The sequence below is a fragment of the Ambystoma mexicanum genome, chromosome 9 (assembly GCF_040938575.1).
Source record: "Ambystoma mexicanum isolate Mex_15411 chromosome 9, UKY_AmexF1_1, whole genome shotgun sequence".
Classification (NCBI taxonomy): domain Eukaryota; kingdom Metazoa; phylum Chordata; class Amphibia; order Caudata; family Ambystomatidae; genus Ambystoma; species Ambystoma mexicanum.
The window spans coordinates 442,221,238-442,237,001 of record NC_090931.1 but is presented as its reverse complement, the minus strand read 5'-3'; the positions used below and the strand labels follow the sequence as shown (position 1 = coordinate 442,237,001).

Below are 15,764 nucleotides of genomic sequence, written 5' to 3'. Positions count from 1 at the left end.
TCCTACACCCTCTGGTGAATTAAATAGCTAGGACATTGATTTATCACTGGTACATTTAGAGCAATACTGAGTTGTGTAAAGGATTAGATATGTGAATAAAACAAAGGTTAACAAATAATTCATAAACTCGCAAGTACTTTTTAAACCCTCCAATGCAAAGTAAATTAACCCTTTCCTGTAGGAAAGGGAAAAGTCAGAGGTAAGACGTCTCAGGGAGCCAGGACAGTCAGTTAGTTGAACAAAGTCTAGGGGAGCTCAAGATAGTTGAGTGAGAGTCTTGCACACGAGTGTAAAAAAAAAAAAAAAAAAAAAAAAAAAAGGTCTTGCACAATGTTTTTAGAAATGTTTGTAGAAATAAGATTCACTTTAAGGGCCACAAGCTGGGAGGCTTGGCTAGCAAAGCTGCAAGCAACTCTGCAAAGACAACCAAGACAAGTCTCAACTGAGAACAAGCAAGGCTAGACAACAAGAGGCAGGTCCTCTTTACAGTACCTTTGGTTAGAAGAAATGGTGAAGTAATGCTGATCCGAAGAATGAAAGTAGCTGCCAGCGACCTTTGAATTGCTGTGCAGGAGTCCTCCAGACTTCCTCCCTCTTGTCCCACATGACTGATGCCCAGAACACAGGATCTGCATCACTGTAACCAGACAGAAGCCAGCTGGATCATCTAACCAAAAGGTACTGTTCCCACTTGGGGATACTTAAATCTTTGTCTGGAGTTCTGCTTCAGTTAAGACTTGTAGTAGCTGTGTTTCTACAGTTGATTTCAGCTCTAACTTTCACAAGTGTAACAGCTTGTGACCCAACAGTTGTTAACAACAAACTAACTTTGTGCAAGACTTTTCTTTGCTATCTAAGAAGTGCCTCAGCTCCATAGACTTTGCTGCAATAGACTTTGGCTGCCCTGGCTACCTTCAGACTTGAATCCGTCGACTTTGATTCCTACTGTCCCCTCATAGGTGATACATAGGTTTCTAACTAATATTGCTGGGAAAGGTCATCTAGACTTCATTGGGAGATTTAAAGGTGCTCACATGTCAGAGAACCTGTTCCACCTTTTTCCTTGCTGCTTTGCAAATGGACTCAAGGGGAACATTTGCAATGAATGCTATGGAAGACCCAGTGCCCCGAGTAGAGTGTGCTCTAGGCTTGAAGGGCAGCTCTCTCTTAGCAAGAGTATATCAGTGTGATGAATTGGACAATCCACCTTGAGATAGCCGATTTAGAGACAGGATTTCCCCCTTCTCTACCAGCTGCCACTAAAACGAAAAACTGATATGTCTTCCTCAGTGGTTTCCTTCTTTCCAGGTAAAATATGACTGCCCTGCGCACATCTAGTGTGTATAGGCTTCTTCCAGCCATGCTAGTGGGATTCTGGAAGAAAGTGGGTAGTTCACATGGAACTTCAGAGATGAATTTAGGCGCAAATCGGAGATGAGTGCGCAGAACCACCTTATCCATGTGGAGTGCAACAAAAGGGTCTAGAACTGAAAGGGCCTGTAGTTCGCTAACCCCAAACTGAAAAGGCCTGTAGTTCGCTAACCCTATTAATAGAAGTGATAGCCACTAGGAAGGCGTCTTATAAGTAAAGTCTTTTAGACTTTACTTAAGCATTGGTTCAAACTGAGACCCCATGAGTGTGGTCGAAACCACATTTAGGTCCCATCCGGGAGCTGGGTGATAAATGGGGAGGAGTGGTTGTGGGGATGGGGTGCGGGGGAGGGGGGGAGGGGGAGGGAGGGGCTTGGGCGGGGGAGGGCGGTGGGAGAGGGTGAATCCTCTTAACCCCTTCCATAAAAGCCATAACAGTTATTTTCCGTAGTGTAGGCTGATGGAGCAGCTAGATGAACCCTAGGGAATTTAAAAACCAAACCTGAATCTAACAAATGAGTTAGGTACAACACAATGTGAGTCAATGCGGGATTGACGCCCTGGTTTTACACCAGATGACAAAGCGTTTCCACTTGCTGGAATAGCAATACCGAGGGTTAGGTTTTCTAGCCTCCCCGAGTATGTCCATGCATCTCTGAGGGAGTTGAAGGTGTGTTGTACGGGCAGGGTAATCTCGCCGGGGGTGGGGGGGGGGGGGGGGGTTGGGGAGTATGGCGGGACATTTCCATTAGATGAGCGAACCAGGTGAGGCGGGCTCACATGGGGGGGGGCACAAGAATCATGGTAACTGGTTCCTGGTGCCTCTTGTGCACCATCTTGTTAAATCGGGGAGTCAGGGGGGGCGGGTGTTTTCCTGACAATGTTATCCAGAGTCCGTTCCCCTTGGAGCGGTTCTGGGGGTACCTGGAGGCGTAGTCTTGGCATTGGGCGTTCTCCTGAGTTGCGAACAGGTCGATATCTGGGAAGCCCCATTCTGCAAAGACGTTGGAGACTGTCTTCGTGCAGACACCATTCATATTCTATAGGCAGTGGGAAATCTCTGCTGAGCACGAACGCTAGAAGATAGATGAGTTCTCCTGGAACGTGTTGGGACAGTAGGAACATCCTGTGTTTGAGAGCCCACATCCAAATGTTCTGGGACAGCTTGGATAGCCCTGGAGTGTGTGCCCCCCGTTTGTTTAGGTAATACATGGCTGTGGCGCTGTCCGTAAGGACCAGGACTGTCTTCCCCTGTAGCTGTGTCTGAAAGGCCTTCAGTGCTTTGAATACCGCTAGCAGTTCTAACAGATGTATATGGTTGGATGCTACTTGTGGGGGACCACACTCCATGCGCTGTCTGCTGAAGCAGGTGAGGGCCCCCACCACGTGGGAGACGAGTGTCGTGAGAGTGGCTTCTACTGCAGAAGTGGTGAAGGTCTTCCGCTTCAAGAGGTTCCCCCCCCCCCCCCCCCGACTACCACTGCAGAGAGAACGAGGGCTGGCAAGACAACTACCAAATCTTCCCAATGTCCGCTGGCCTGACATCACTGGCTGTTGAGCCACTCTTGCATAGGACGCATGTGCAGCCGCTCGTGGGGAACAAAGTAAATGCATGACGCCATCATACCTAGCAAGCGCATGGCCTTGCGTACCATCACTTCCCAACTGGCTACATATTGAGGGATCTGAGAAAGCAGGTTCTAAACCCTCTCATTGGAGGGGAAGATGAGGCCGTCCTTTGTCCGAGCCGCTAGAAATTGATTTACTTGACTGGGGTCTAAGCTGGATTTTTTCTCATTGATGGAGAATCCCAGACTGAACAGGAGGTCCATTGTCTGAGTATTCAATAGACATGTTTCGTAGGAGTCCCCCCGTTATGATCCAGTCGTCGAGGTAAGGGTACACCAGGACTGGTGTGCTGCCGCTACTGCCAGAACCTTTGTAAACACCCTTGGCGTCGAGGCAATGCTGAAGGGCAGTACTTTGAATTGATAGTGCCTGTCCTCTATCATGAACATTAGATATTTTCTGTGCACTGGCAACATTGAAATATGAAAGTATGCATCTTTCATGTCCAGTGTTGCCTTGTAATCCCTGTTCAAACACTGGGATTACTTCCTGCAGGGTTACCATACAAAACCTGAGGTTTGCCAAATTTGTTCGCTGGGCACAAGTCTAACACAGGGCGCATGGTAAGGTCCTTTTTGAGTACAAGGAAGTACACTGAATAAATACCGTAGTTTACCTGAAGAATAGGGACGACTTCTATGGCGTCCTTTTCCAGAAGTTCCTCTACTTCTTGTATTCGGATTCGCAGATTGTCTGGCGTCGGGTGTTGCGCTCTGGGCGGTCTGAATTGGGCGGGGGGGGGGGGGGGCCGCGATATCCACACAGTACCAATGGGCGACGGTTTTGAGAACGGACTGGTCGGATGTAATCCCCTCCCATGCCAAAAGGAAAGATGTTAGGTGCCCCAGGACCGGGGTGGCATGGGAGGGACATTCATCTATAGGTCATTTGACCAGAGGCTGTGGTTCCCCTGGAGTTGGGGCCTCTGCCTTTCCTGCGCCGCTGACCCCTTGGTAGGTAGTTGGCGGGGGTGCTGGATGCTTGTCCCGAGTTCCAGGTGTTTCCCGTATTGTACATGTTTTGTGTGGAACGGGTTTGGTCTTGAAAGGACAGACTGCTTTACCAAAGTTATTCGACTCCGATAGGTTTATTAATAAGAGCTGCTTGGGTCTCCAGCTTGAAGCCAGAGTTTCGGAGCCAATCGCACCTTTTGAGCAGGGTGCCCCAAGCGAGGGATCTTCCTGCAGTCTCTGCAGTATCCAGAGTGTTTTTTTTTTAAATATTTTTTGGTTGACCTGCCCACCCTCTGCCACGATGGCGAGTAATTTGGTTCTTGCAGGTTCAGGTACCTCCTGGAGACCTTGTATAAGGTTCCACTGTGCATCAGCATAACTGGCAAGCAACGTAGTGTTTGCTCTGCGCGTGGTAAAAGCAGCTGCCGTGGAAATTCGCTTACCCAAGGCATACAATCTTTTTGCCTCTTTATCGGAGGTGCCTCTCCCCTAGCAAGGGGTACTCCTGCCCGTTTCCGGGTGGTGTTAACCACTAGGGAGTCGGGGTGGCATGGCTTTAATATATGTAGGGTCAGTACGCGATGGCCGAAATAATTTCTCTACCCTGGGATTTACTGCCCTAGTCTAGGCTGGTGTGACCAGGGACAGAGCCAACCTCCTTTTAATGGAATTCAGGAGAGGCATTGCTTGGCTGAGGGGGCGGGGGGGGGGGGGGGGGGGTTCTTTAAGAAAATCCTCCACAAAATCTTGCTCAGGTAGGGCCTCCTGGGTGGTGATTTTAAAATAATCTGCCGCCTTTCGTAAGATGTCATTCAATTATATGATACGACATTTATTAATCACCTATAAACAAGTGTTTCAAGGCGCAACGAGGCAAGGGGGGGGACAGAGGGAAGACAGACAACGATCTTACTAGGCCAGGTGTCATTCAGATTGTGCAAATGCAAGGGAAGTGGGGGAAAAGAAAAGTGCGGGGGTGGGGAGGGGAAGTGCAGTACATGGGATAATAAAATAATACATAAAATAAGAACGGCCAGCTGGTGGCAAGTACAAGGTGAGCGCAGACAGAAGTGCTGGTTTGGGGACTGTAGGGATACAGAAAACAGTCCCCAGGTGCAGGGGTTGCCAGGAAGGCAGCACAAGAGTGGAAATGGCAGGGCTTGGGCCCGAGATCAGATGGGTAGCCAGATAACCCGTGCAGTCTGTCAGCCAGGACTTCAGGGGAGAGGTGGAGAGAAAGCAGAAGCAAAGAGGAAGGTTTTTAGGTGCTTCCGGAACCGAAGATGGTTCTGCTCAAGCTTCAGGGAGGCTGTTCCAGAGGGAGGCCCAAGAAAGATCTACCGCTAACTCGTTGCTTGGAGAAGCGACTGACCCTGAGGGAGTTGGAGGCGGATGAGCGAAGAGCTCGAGAGGGAAGATATTTAGGAAGAGAGTTGAAGGTATTGAGGCCCCAGGCCCCAGAAGGCCTTGTGGACGATAGAGGGTTTTGAACTTAATCCTCGCAGCCACTGGGTGCCAGTGCAGATATTTCAGTCCTGGAGAGATACGATCCCTGGGTGCGAGGCCAAGGAAAAGTCTTGCAGTCCTGTTCTGGATGCGTTGCAGAGTGCATAGAGTAGAAGGAGGCAGATTTAGAAAGAGGCTGTTGTAATAGTCCAGCATGGAGAGAACCAGAGCTCTGGAGACAGTGAGTTTATGGGGCAAGCAGAACAAAAGAAGAATACCTCTGAGGAGGTGCAGCTGGTAATGTGACTTCTTAGAGACGTCAGGGGAGAAGGTGTGGAGTCGAAGATGACCCTGAGGTTCCTAGCCTTGCACGTGGGATCAGGAAGGGCCCCCCCCACCCCCCAAGAGAGGCCGGCCAGAGAGCTACAGGAAAGGATGGAGTGGGTGTGCCGATGAGTATCGCAGTCTTACTGGCATTAAGGCAGAGGTCATTGCAGCACATCACTCCTGGATAGACAGATGAGGTACAGGGAAGAGGTGGCCGGAGGTAGCCTGAAAATGAGCAGAGTGTCATCCGCATAGCACTGAATGTTGGGGCAGAGAGGCAGTGCGGTGGGCAAGGAGTGCCAGGTATTGGTTGAACAGCCTTGGAGAGAGGTTAGACCCCTGTGGGACACCACAGGTAGAGGAAAAGTTAGAGGAAGGACCCAAGTTGGACCTGGGAGGGTCGGTCAGAGAGGAAGGAAGTCAGCCACGCTAGTGCCTGGTCGATGATGCCTAGGTTATCACGGAGACGCTTCAGCAGGATGGTATGGTTGACAGTGTCAAAGGCAGAGGAGGGATCAAACAAGATGAGGACATGGGGTGTTAGAGTAAAGGTTTGCAAGCAGGTCTTCACAGATGTTCAGGAGAGCAGTTTCCGTGCTTCTGGCAGCTCTGAAGCCAGACTGATGGTCATGAAGACAACCAACAGATTCAGTGAGGAGATTAAGCTGGGAGATGGGCAGTTTCTCCAGGAGCTTCCCCAGGAAGGGAGTGATGGAGATTGGGCGATAGTTGGCCGGGCAGGAGGGATCGGCAGAGGGTTTCTCAAGAAGAGGGTGCACAAGGGAGTGCTTCAAGGGAGATGGGAAGACTGGGGAAGACTGGGGAAGCCTGGTGGGCCGGAGTCGAGGGAGGGGAATCCAAGCATAGGACATCCACGTCCTGGTCAGGAGTAGGGAGTGCCCATGGTTCTGTCTCAACCTGGTGAGCATCTTCCCAGCCTTCCGTGGGATACGCCTGGTCATCCACAGTGTAGTCTTGTAGGAATTTAGTATCCTCTTCCTCATAAATGTCCTGATGAGTGTCCACCTGGATCTCATCTTCTGGGTGGATAGAAGTGAAATGTTCTTGAGAGGGTCCAACATTTCTAGGAAATTTAGAAACAGGCCCAAAGGGAGGGCCTTCCCGAGGTCTCTTGGGGGTAGGTTGGTCTGAAAGTGAGAAACTTTTCCAAAAGGTCTATGCCCTCTTCGAATTTCTTTGGTCCATTGAGATTAACCAGAAGGGTCCAAGGGTGGAAAATCTTCATTTTCCTCCCTATGGCGCCGAAATTTGTTTCCAATAGCGTTAGCCAAAGGCTCCAGACTACCCTTGTAGTCCTCTTGAGCATTGGGGTGTTGCGGTGCGTCTTTCGACGTGTCCGCGGCCCGCTCTTTGCGCTTCCTTGTGCCTTTAGACTTCTCCTTCAGCCCCACTGCCGAAGCAATCTTAGCAGATTCCGTCGCAATTTTCAGCAGTCCTGTTGGCGCTTTCGCCTCGGCGGTACCGTGGAAACCGGGATTGGTTGTGTGTTTAGTGTGGCGATCTTATACGCCCTTGTCGCCGGGTGTTTTCCCCATAGCGTGACTCGCGTCGGGTCTAGCGGGGTGGGGACGGGCGTGGCGGACCTAGAGGTGTCCGTCGTGAGGTCTATGGCATCGGAAATGGATGCCTGTTCATCACTAGTAGCCCCGTCACTTTTGGTGGGTGCGGCAGTGGGTGAAGAAGATCCAGCCTACGACATGCCGTAGGCAGCCCACCGCTTAACAGCACTCCTTAAGTGTTTTAGGTCGAAGGAATCGTGGTCATGGGGTAGACAATTATTGCACTTATCATGCTCATCCTTCCAAGAGTATCTGGCCCTGCGAGAGGGGCAAAACCTAAATGGCGTTCTCTCCATGGCGAAAGGTAATCAAGGTGATGACCAGACCTAGATGGCAAAGAGGGGAAAAAGAGGACAGCGCCATAGCTAAAAGGATAGGACCACCCCGACCCCCCCTCTCCCTACTGTGTAGGCCAGCCAGAGGGCCAGGCTACGTAGACGGCTCCGCCACCGGAGTTTAGGCATCGAAGTCCACCACAGTCTTAAGCATCGAAAGTCCCCCTTTGTCTTTGGTGTAGCACAGGAAGCATCGTCGAAGTTACCATCAGGGGATAATCGACAAACAAGGTATAACAATGTCTCTTATAAAAAAAAGAGCTCTGCAATAGGGCGACCAGTTATCTGGGCAGAAAAAACAATCTGAGGGACCTCGGTGCATGAGGGATTTTGGGTACACTACACATCAGGATAGGGATAGTGTTACAGATGCGCCTATGCCGACGTCCCCCTTCAGTCCCGAAAGGCAAAATGCAATACTCTGCGGTTACCACTAGGTGTCGGACCATATGCAGAGCATGTGATTCTAAGCAGATTAACAAGCATCAGAACAATGGTTGGAGTTAAGTAACTGGTTCGTTCTCCAGCATGGGGTCTGGCATGTAATCACATGCTCATGAATGAAGAATACATAGCAGTACATCATTACACAACTATGGGAGGTGGCAAGGCTCAACAGAAGCAATTCTTACTCCGGAACAGACTTGGCTTCAAGCGAACAGGTTGCTTAGCACTGCTTGGCCGACCCTGGACACTCTCGAATCCCTGTCGACGCAGTAGAATCTTGTGAAGTTGTGCGTAGACGTCCATGTAGCAACCCTGCAGATGTCCTGCAGGGGCACACCAGACAGGAACGCTGTCACAGCAATCGCTCTGGTGGAATGGGCTCTTGGGACATCCAGGAAGCGGTCCATTTGCCAACCAGTGCCAGGGCATGATACAGCCGGAGAGCTACCTGGAAATGGAAGCCTTGGACAGCGCACTAATAGTTGAGACGTCTTACGGAAACTGTGTGCTACACAGGAATTCAGAGCACGCGCCACATCCAGCGAGTGCAAAGTTATTTCAGCTAGCGACTAAGGTGTCGGAAAAAACAGGCAACACCAAAGGTTTGTTGAGGTGGAATTCCGACGGACCCATGAAGGAAGGGTGTGTCTCAGCATCACCATTGTGTTGTGGAATGTCAGATAAGGCCAATTGCAGGACAGGGCCTGATCTCACCTACCCTCCTGGCAGAGGGGATGGTCACGAGAAAAGCTGTTCCATGAAAGGAACGAGAGGGGCTTGATGCATGGGCTCGAATGGGGTCACCCATGAGCCTTGTGAGTTCCATGCCGGGGCAGGCGCCTTCACCGGTGGGAACGTTCAAAACAGTCCTTTGAGGAACTACTTGACTATACGGTGTCACCAAAAAGAAAAAAGCAAAAAAGAAGTTCAATATCTCTTCCACATAAATTATTTTCTGGTTCTCCATGTGCATGTAACAAGACCATTTTTACTTTTACATTGACTACGGCATTCTTTCACAAATGTTAATTTGTTTCTGATATGGTTATGAACATTTATGCCCTGGTTTGAGAAAGGCACAGGAAGTTGCCCAAACACGCGTTATCATATAGGGCCAAGAATTAAAGAACTTTTGATCATGATATACTCCGTCGTTTGGAATTTATTGACGTTTGCTATAGAGACACTTGTGGCGCAATAAGGGGTGTGAAAGAAACACAATCTGTTTACTTAAACTCTAGAAGGACCTTTCAAAAAAGAAATGGTGAAAAAAGAAGACTGACCTGTTTAAACGAAGGAGCTTAAGTGATTTCTTACTACTGGTGTTCGCAGTTGAAAAAAAATCATGGTAGTTCATTGTAAAACCACTGCCACCAGCCATTTCGATAGGAAGGGATAGCATTTGACTGCTACACGAGTTTCTAGACGCAGCGGATATTAGGTAACCCCTCCAGCACTCTATAGGAATATGTGTTGGTCTAGGAATTTAAAACCTTACATTCTCTGGGAAACAGTTTATCCCCAAGAAGGTATTTAAACCTTTGGAAAGTCTAAAAAGAAATCTGTGTTACTACACTGAGGCTGCGGTGTAACACATGAAGATTCCTATGGAGTTCTTAAAACTCCATAATCAAAGAACACAAGAGTAAAACACATCAAAATACATGAAAGAGTGGGAAAAAAGGCTCACACTCTTTCCAGGTAATAAAATGAAGTCCTCAAAATCCAGCAAAGTTGCTGGGGGGTCTCTAGGGAATTAACACACATGTTAGGGAGAATTCTCATCAATGTGTTAAGTTACAGCGTCACTTACCATACCCCCCCCCCCTCCCTAATCTTCACCCTTTAAGTTTGCAGTACTTTTGAAATGTAATTTTTGGGTTTGGCGACACAGTTACCAAAAGCCCTCCAAAAAAGTAAATAAAGGGTTTTACTCGCCAGTGAACTTCATCCGTCCTTTGGATCAATCTTCACAACCCCAGGAATCATCCCTTCCCCCCCAGCTCCTAAAACCCTTTTCAAACTTTGTGAATTGTTTTGGCACAAGGCCCCATTCAACTTGGGGGAGCGCTATGGTTGTAATTCCTGCGGACTGGTGGTGCTCCAACTAATTACTTACCTTCACTTTCAGGTATTGTGGGGGGTGAATTGATCATTTTGCACTTCACAACTGTGACTGTATGTATGTTTTACATAATATAGTGTTGTGTGATACGATAAGCTGTTCAGTCATTTTTCATACTGCGTTCTTTGGCCACTAATGGAGTATTTTTTTATAAAACTTACCCGTCTGAGTGTAATCCGTGATTGATCACTGTGTGGACCCCTTACCACTCACCTTTCCGGAGACTAAACTTTGGCCACTCTCCATGCTACCTTGATTGGTTTGGCTAACTCCCAGAGGTTTCCCTGTTCACTATAACCAGGGTGGCCTCCTAAACATCGGTCTGCCAGGTGAGAATTCAGAAATGCATTCAAACAGTGCCCTTCTGGTTTACGTGGATAATACATTAAACCGATTTAGCTCTAATATTCCACTAAAGCAAAGCCCGATCACAGTGATGATACGGATGAGATGCGGACAATAGACCCGCCTAAGGATGCACAGGCTGATGATCCGGACATTATGGCTCAAGTTGGAGGGGGGGGGGGGGGCGGGAGGGAGCGGGACTGAAGAACATAGTTTGTAATGTTACCTTGTTAGACCTGAATATGGAAGTCCCAGTTATTGTATTGTTTGGTGTGTTATAAAATAATAAAAGGTTTTAAAAAAAAAAACATTCCACTAAAGTCACACATTAAATCAATTCGAAATACCTGGTTTTCTTGGTACTCCAGCGGGAATGACTACAACGTCTGCATCCTTCAAGCATTCATGGAGCTGATCTGGGCCGAGAAAGCCTGAAAACAATGGACCACAGTAAATAATCTTGTGCTGGGAAATAAAGACAAGAAACTGGTTCATGATGTCAATAATTTCCCTCTGAAACACCACAAACAAACAGTGGTAAGGACAACCTTCAGCAAACCGCAGCAATTAATTATTGCTTTGAGAGCTAGATGTTGGGCACAAGGAACTGTTGGGTAAAGGAAAGACATGGGCAGATCACAAGTCACCAATTGACTGGTGCCTCTGATGTGCTTGGTTAAAACTATGGGCGAGGGTATCATTTAAAGAGATTATCATGAACTTCATAACAGGCACACCGAAAGGTTCAGTTATTACAATAGTAATAGTACAATGCGCATTAGCTCAAGTTTGGGCGACTGTGGTAGAGTAAACTGCTCTGGTCGAGACGTTTAACAGCATAGCAAATACAAAATGCACATCACAGACTTCACCAACCTGTGACTTCAGCTCGCGTCTCAATGTGGCTCAGGTCAGCAGCAACCCCAGGGGTGTGGGCGATATCATACAGAGTGAGCTTGCTCACCAGCGGACTGTTTTTCAGTAGAAGGGACAGAGGCTGCCCGATACCTCCAGAGGCACCAAGAACGGCCACTCGAGTATTGCTCTACAAAGAAGGAAAAGTAGCTCTATATTAGGAAAGTACATGGTACCATGGTTAAATTAGGTTTTAGGATCCATCAGTCACAGTGTCCCAAGGGATGTAGGCATTTCTCACAAGATAAAAGAATCTCTAGCTCTCGCAGCTTCAGAATGAATAAAAAAAGAAAAAAAAAAAAGAAATAAGATACCCAAATGCTTGTGAAAGGAGGCATTCATTCACCAGCACTTGGCAAGACTAAAAAGGGGAAAGATAACGTTATCTGGTCCACCAGAATGTGCCGAATCTTGTATTTTAGCCAGGTGGGGAACAACCCTTGCAAAACAACCTTGCTTCGACGTTTATTGCCAATTGCTAAACCAAACAGCTCTTGCAAAAAGCTGTTACTGCAATGCACTAAGAATTCTCCCCCGCCCCCCCCCCCAAAAAAATATATAAAACTAGCGCCAGTCAGGGATCCACAGTAGCCAGCTTGAATTATTTTCTTAAATCTATAATCTGCTTGAGTAGTGCTTTGGTAGCAACGGTACTCAGATCCGTAGGTTATCAAGATCTTCATGCACTTCATTCAAGTCACAAACATGGTGCAGATGTATTTATATTGCAACATACTGAATGTTTGTGGGACACGTGATCAGGTGTGAAGTGTAAGCAAACAAGATGAATTGACAGAAAGAATATCAGAAGGCAAAGGGGCTGCTGCCGTGGACTAAAACAATTTTAAGTAAATCCTCCACAGCAACGTCCCAAGGCCTTCTCGCCATTAAGAGTATGTATGCATGTATGTATTTTTGCTAAGTTCCCATGGATGGTCTACATGAGGTTGCTTCAAGCAGTGGCCTTCAAACCGGGTGACGGGGGGGGGCTGGCCCTCCCTAGGGCAGCCCGAAGGATGTCCAGGGGGCTCCAGGAAGTTTTAATATAAAATATAAGCAGTTTTTCTACTACTTATATTTTCTATTAAAATTAGTCCCCGTAAGCTTTTTAAAGAGCCTATGGCTCCCCCCGGGACATCCTTTGGGGCCCATAGAGGGGGCGGGGGGGAAATTATATGTTTTAATCATGGGGGGGGGGGCTCAGGATGAAAAGGTTTGAATACCACTGCCTTAAAGAGACAACTGGATATCCAGGGAAGGAATGAGGGTTTTGCTGACACCCTAGGATGTAGGTTAAGCGTGGTTTCAGAATGGACAAGATATTTACTTAAAAAGATATTAAATGACCCATCTACTGGGTTCATTTATTATTCAGGGCAAAAATGTATGCACTGGGGAAGGGGTGATGCTTTGAACAACTATAAAACAGTTTATTGAAGGTAGTTCCATATTTGCCAATGTGATATGAACGACCACACCGCACAAGGGTTCATGTATGCATTGTTCCTGAACTAGAGCAACTAAAGGACGTTGCAGGAGTATCTGTGTTGTGCTAAAAACTACAACTATTTTGAATAACCAGTACAGGACGGCTGAAGTTAAAAACGAGTTGAAACCTCAGAATAATGCATGAATTGTCAAAACGACAACAGCAATAGAAAGGATGTAAGATGTTCACATCTTTCTCTTGCTGCTCATAGGGGAACCAGCATTGGTCAACAATGAGAACAATGGCACTGCAGATGGTGTGCAGACTGCAGGCATTGCTTTGGGCACCGAGGACTTTACATAGGAAGTCAAAGTAAAATTTAAGCAGTTGCGTTTGTGATGCTGCAATGAAAACAAAAAGGTTGACACAGGAAAGCACATGATCCACCAGAAGCCACATCAGTACATAAACAGAGGTGTCAATTGACAGGTGACGGAACTAAATTATTCAAGAAAGTGGAGGTCATTCAGCCGTCTTGAAAGTTACTGTTGCACTCATGAAATGCAATTAAAAAAATGTTATATTAAAGCAAACTGCGGGTCATAGCTAAAATTTCAGAGGGTGCACTCAATACATTTATCTTGCAAAGTACAAACAAAAGTGCATTATTGATATGGAAAAATGCCAACGGTGTGCCTGCTGGAGTTTGGCACTTAAGAACAGACAATTACAGTTGCTATATAATTAACAAAAGTAAATAAAGCATATCAATACATTTTAACTTCATTAAGGAGTCCAACATTCAACCTAAAGCCTTCACAACAGTTAGACTTTCGCCTGGTGTTTGTACAAATCCAGGGTCCACGGTACACTGGCACCATATTGCCAGGTGAGTCTTAATCATGGAGAAATCGGTCCTGGGCTTACAGAACCTAAGAGTCAGACAACAGCCTCTTGTGCATGCTGTGGGGCCGCATGACTCCAGCTCCAGACCCTCATTCTTGGTTACCTAGAACCATACAGTTTCTGGATATGCCGGGACCCAATGATACAATATCAGTTTATCCCTGCAAGCCAGTCTTGCATGCTTAACTGCAATGTAATCTGTTTCCTTGTCAGGCATTGAATGACAGTCAATGATAATTACAAAATTAAATGTATTACCAACCCCAAGACCGGCTACACTAATTCCCCCACATGGGACTTCCATTTGAGTGCTGTCAAGCCCATAGTCTGGTCGCACTGGGCACAAAGTACATGGACAGGCCAATGTAAAAATTTAGCCCAGTTTGAGGATTCAAATACCGATCTGAACAAGGTGTTCATTTCTCCTCAAACCCCTAAGTGAACAGGTTGAAGGTGGAAGTGCCGACAGGAAGAAGGCTTAATACTAGCAGTATATGAACGGCCTTTCCCAGGAGGCTGGCGTACATTTTTGCCAAAGCCATGCTTGCAGATGACAAAATTGCATGCTCTAAAGCAAACATGCAATGTTTGAGTAAGGAAGATAAAGGCTACAAAATGGGCACTCACCACTCCCCTTAGCCACTGACGAGTGCTAATGCACTCTCGACCAGAAATGGCGTTATGAGTGCAGATGGAAAACTGGCATTCATGCAGAGACATGACAATTCTACTGCATGAGACAAGTTATGTGCTATTGGGGACAACAGGTGTACATGCATTTTGTCTAATGGACAATTAGACCAAGAAGGGAAACAATGGTATGCAGTGATTTTATGGAACAGAAAAACGAAAAATAAAATACCGAATTGGAAGAAAAAAGAAATCTAAAAATTGGGCTGGGAGTGGGAATAGTGGTTTTGAGGGGGTGGGGGCTTTGGGGAGACCCCCACCCCCAAAAACTAAGAGAAATTTGTTATTTTGGTTTTAGTTTTTTTTACTCGTTAAAATCTCATTCGTGTTTCCATTCTATGAAATATGTAACCAAACAATTCTATTGTAATTTGCGTATGTGTTCACGAAGTAGTAGCAGAGTGTTGACTTACTGTTTTAAGAGACATTTTTGTGGAGCCGACCACCAACAATCTCACGTGGAAGAGGAGCATTGTCGGTCAGGAATTTTGAGATTCTTTCCGGTCCCGTCATATTCTCCACCTGATTGGCTGCCACCGGTAGCCAATCGGGTGGAGAAGTGGCCGTGACCCGGAAACGGCGCTCAATGCGGCCCCTGAGCCCCGTAATAGTGCTTCGAAAGCAGTATTATTACGGCGGCGGTGCCACGTTCATTTTGCTTACCAAAATCATTCATTCAATGCTATAGTAAGCAAAATGAAGGGGGCGCCGCAGCAGAAATAATGCTGCTTTCAATCCAATGACATGGATTGAAAGCAGCATTATTTAGGCGGCGGCGGCGCCTTCAGTTTGCTTAGCATTGCATTGAATTAATGTTTTTCAGTGCTATAGTAAGAAAACTGAAGGCGCTGCTGCCGTAATAGTGCTTTCAATCCAATGGCATTGATTGAAAGAACTATTATGAAGGCGGCAGCGCCTTCAGCCTGCTTCAGTTTTGCTTACTATAGCATTGAATTAATTATTTTCAATGCTATAGTAAGGAAACTGAAGCCTACAACAACCGTGTTTACCTTTTGGGCGTGTGGGCGGAGCCATGTGCAAATGGGCGGAGTCTTGTGTGGCTGTGGGCGGGGCATAAATCTCAGGAATTTTGATTTTGAAATGTAGGCAGATATGGATGCAGGGGCGATGGTTAAAAAGATATTGGCAACATGTGTAGACTGCGTGCGCGTTGCACCCTCAACACTCCACCACAACTGGGGGACTTTTAACTCCGTCCCATACAGCGCACCCAAAGCCCACTATGCCACCCCTGGCACATGCTAA

General features: G+C 47.1%; 1 protein-coding gene across 1 annotated transcript in view; it reads right to left on the bottom strand.

Moving 5' to 3' along the window:
* The window catches only part of MDH2 (malate dehydrogenase 2), a 189,865-nt gene that overhangs the window by 154,863 nt on the left and 19,238 nt on the right, over positions 1 to 15,764 (bottom strand). Inside the window, exons 2-3 of the mRNA XM_069614943.1 lie at positions 11,435 to 11,603; positions 10,906 to 10,989 (exon numbers count right to left, since the gene is read on the bottom strand). Coding sequence (XP_069471044.1) covers positions 10,906 to 10,989; positions 11,435 to 11,603 — 253 coding nt within the window. The remainder of the gene's footprint in view (positions 1 to 10,905; positions 10,990 to 11,434; positions 11,604 to 15,764) is intronic.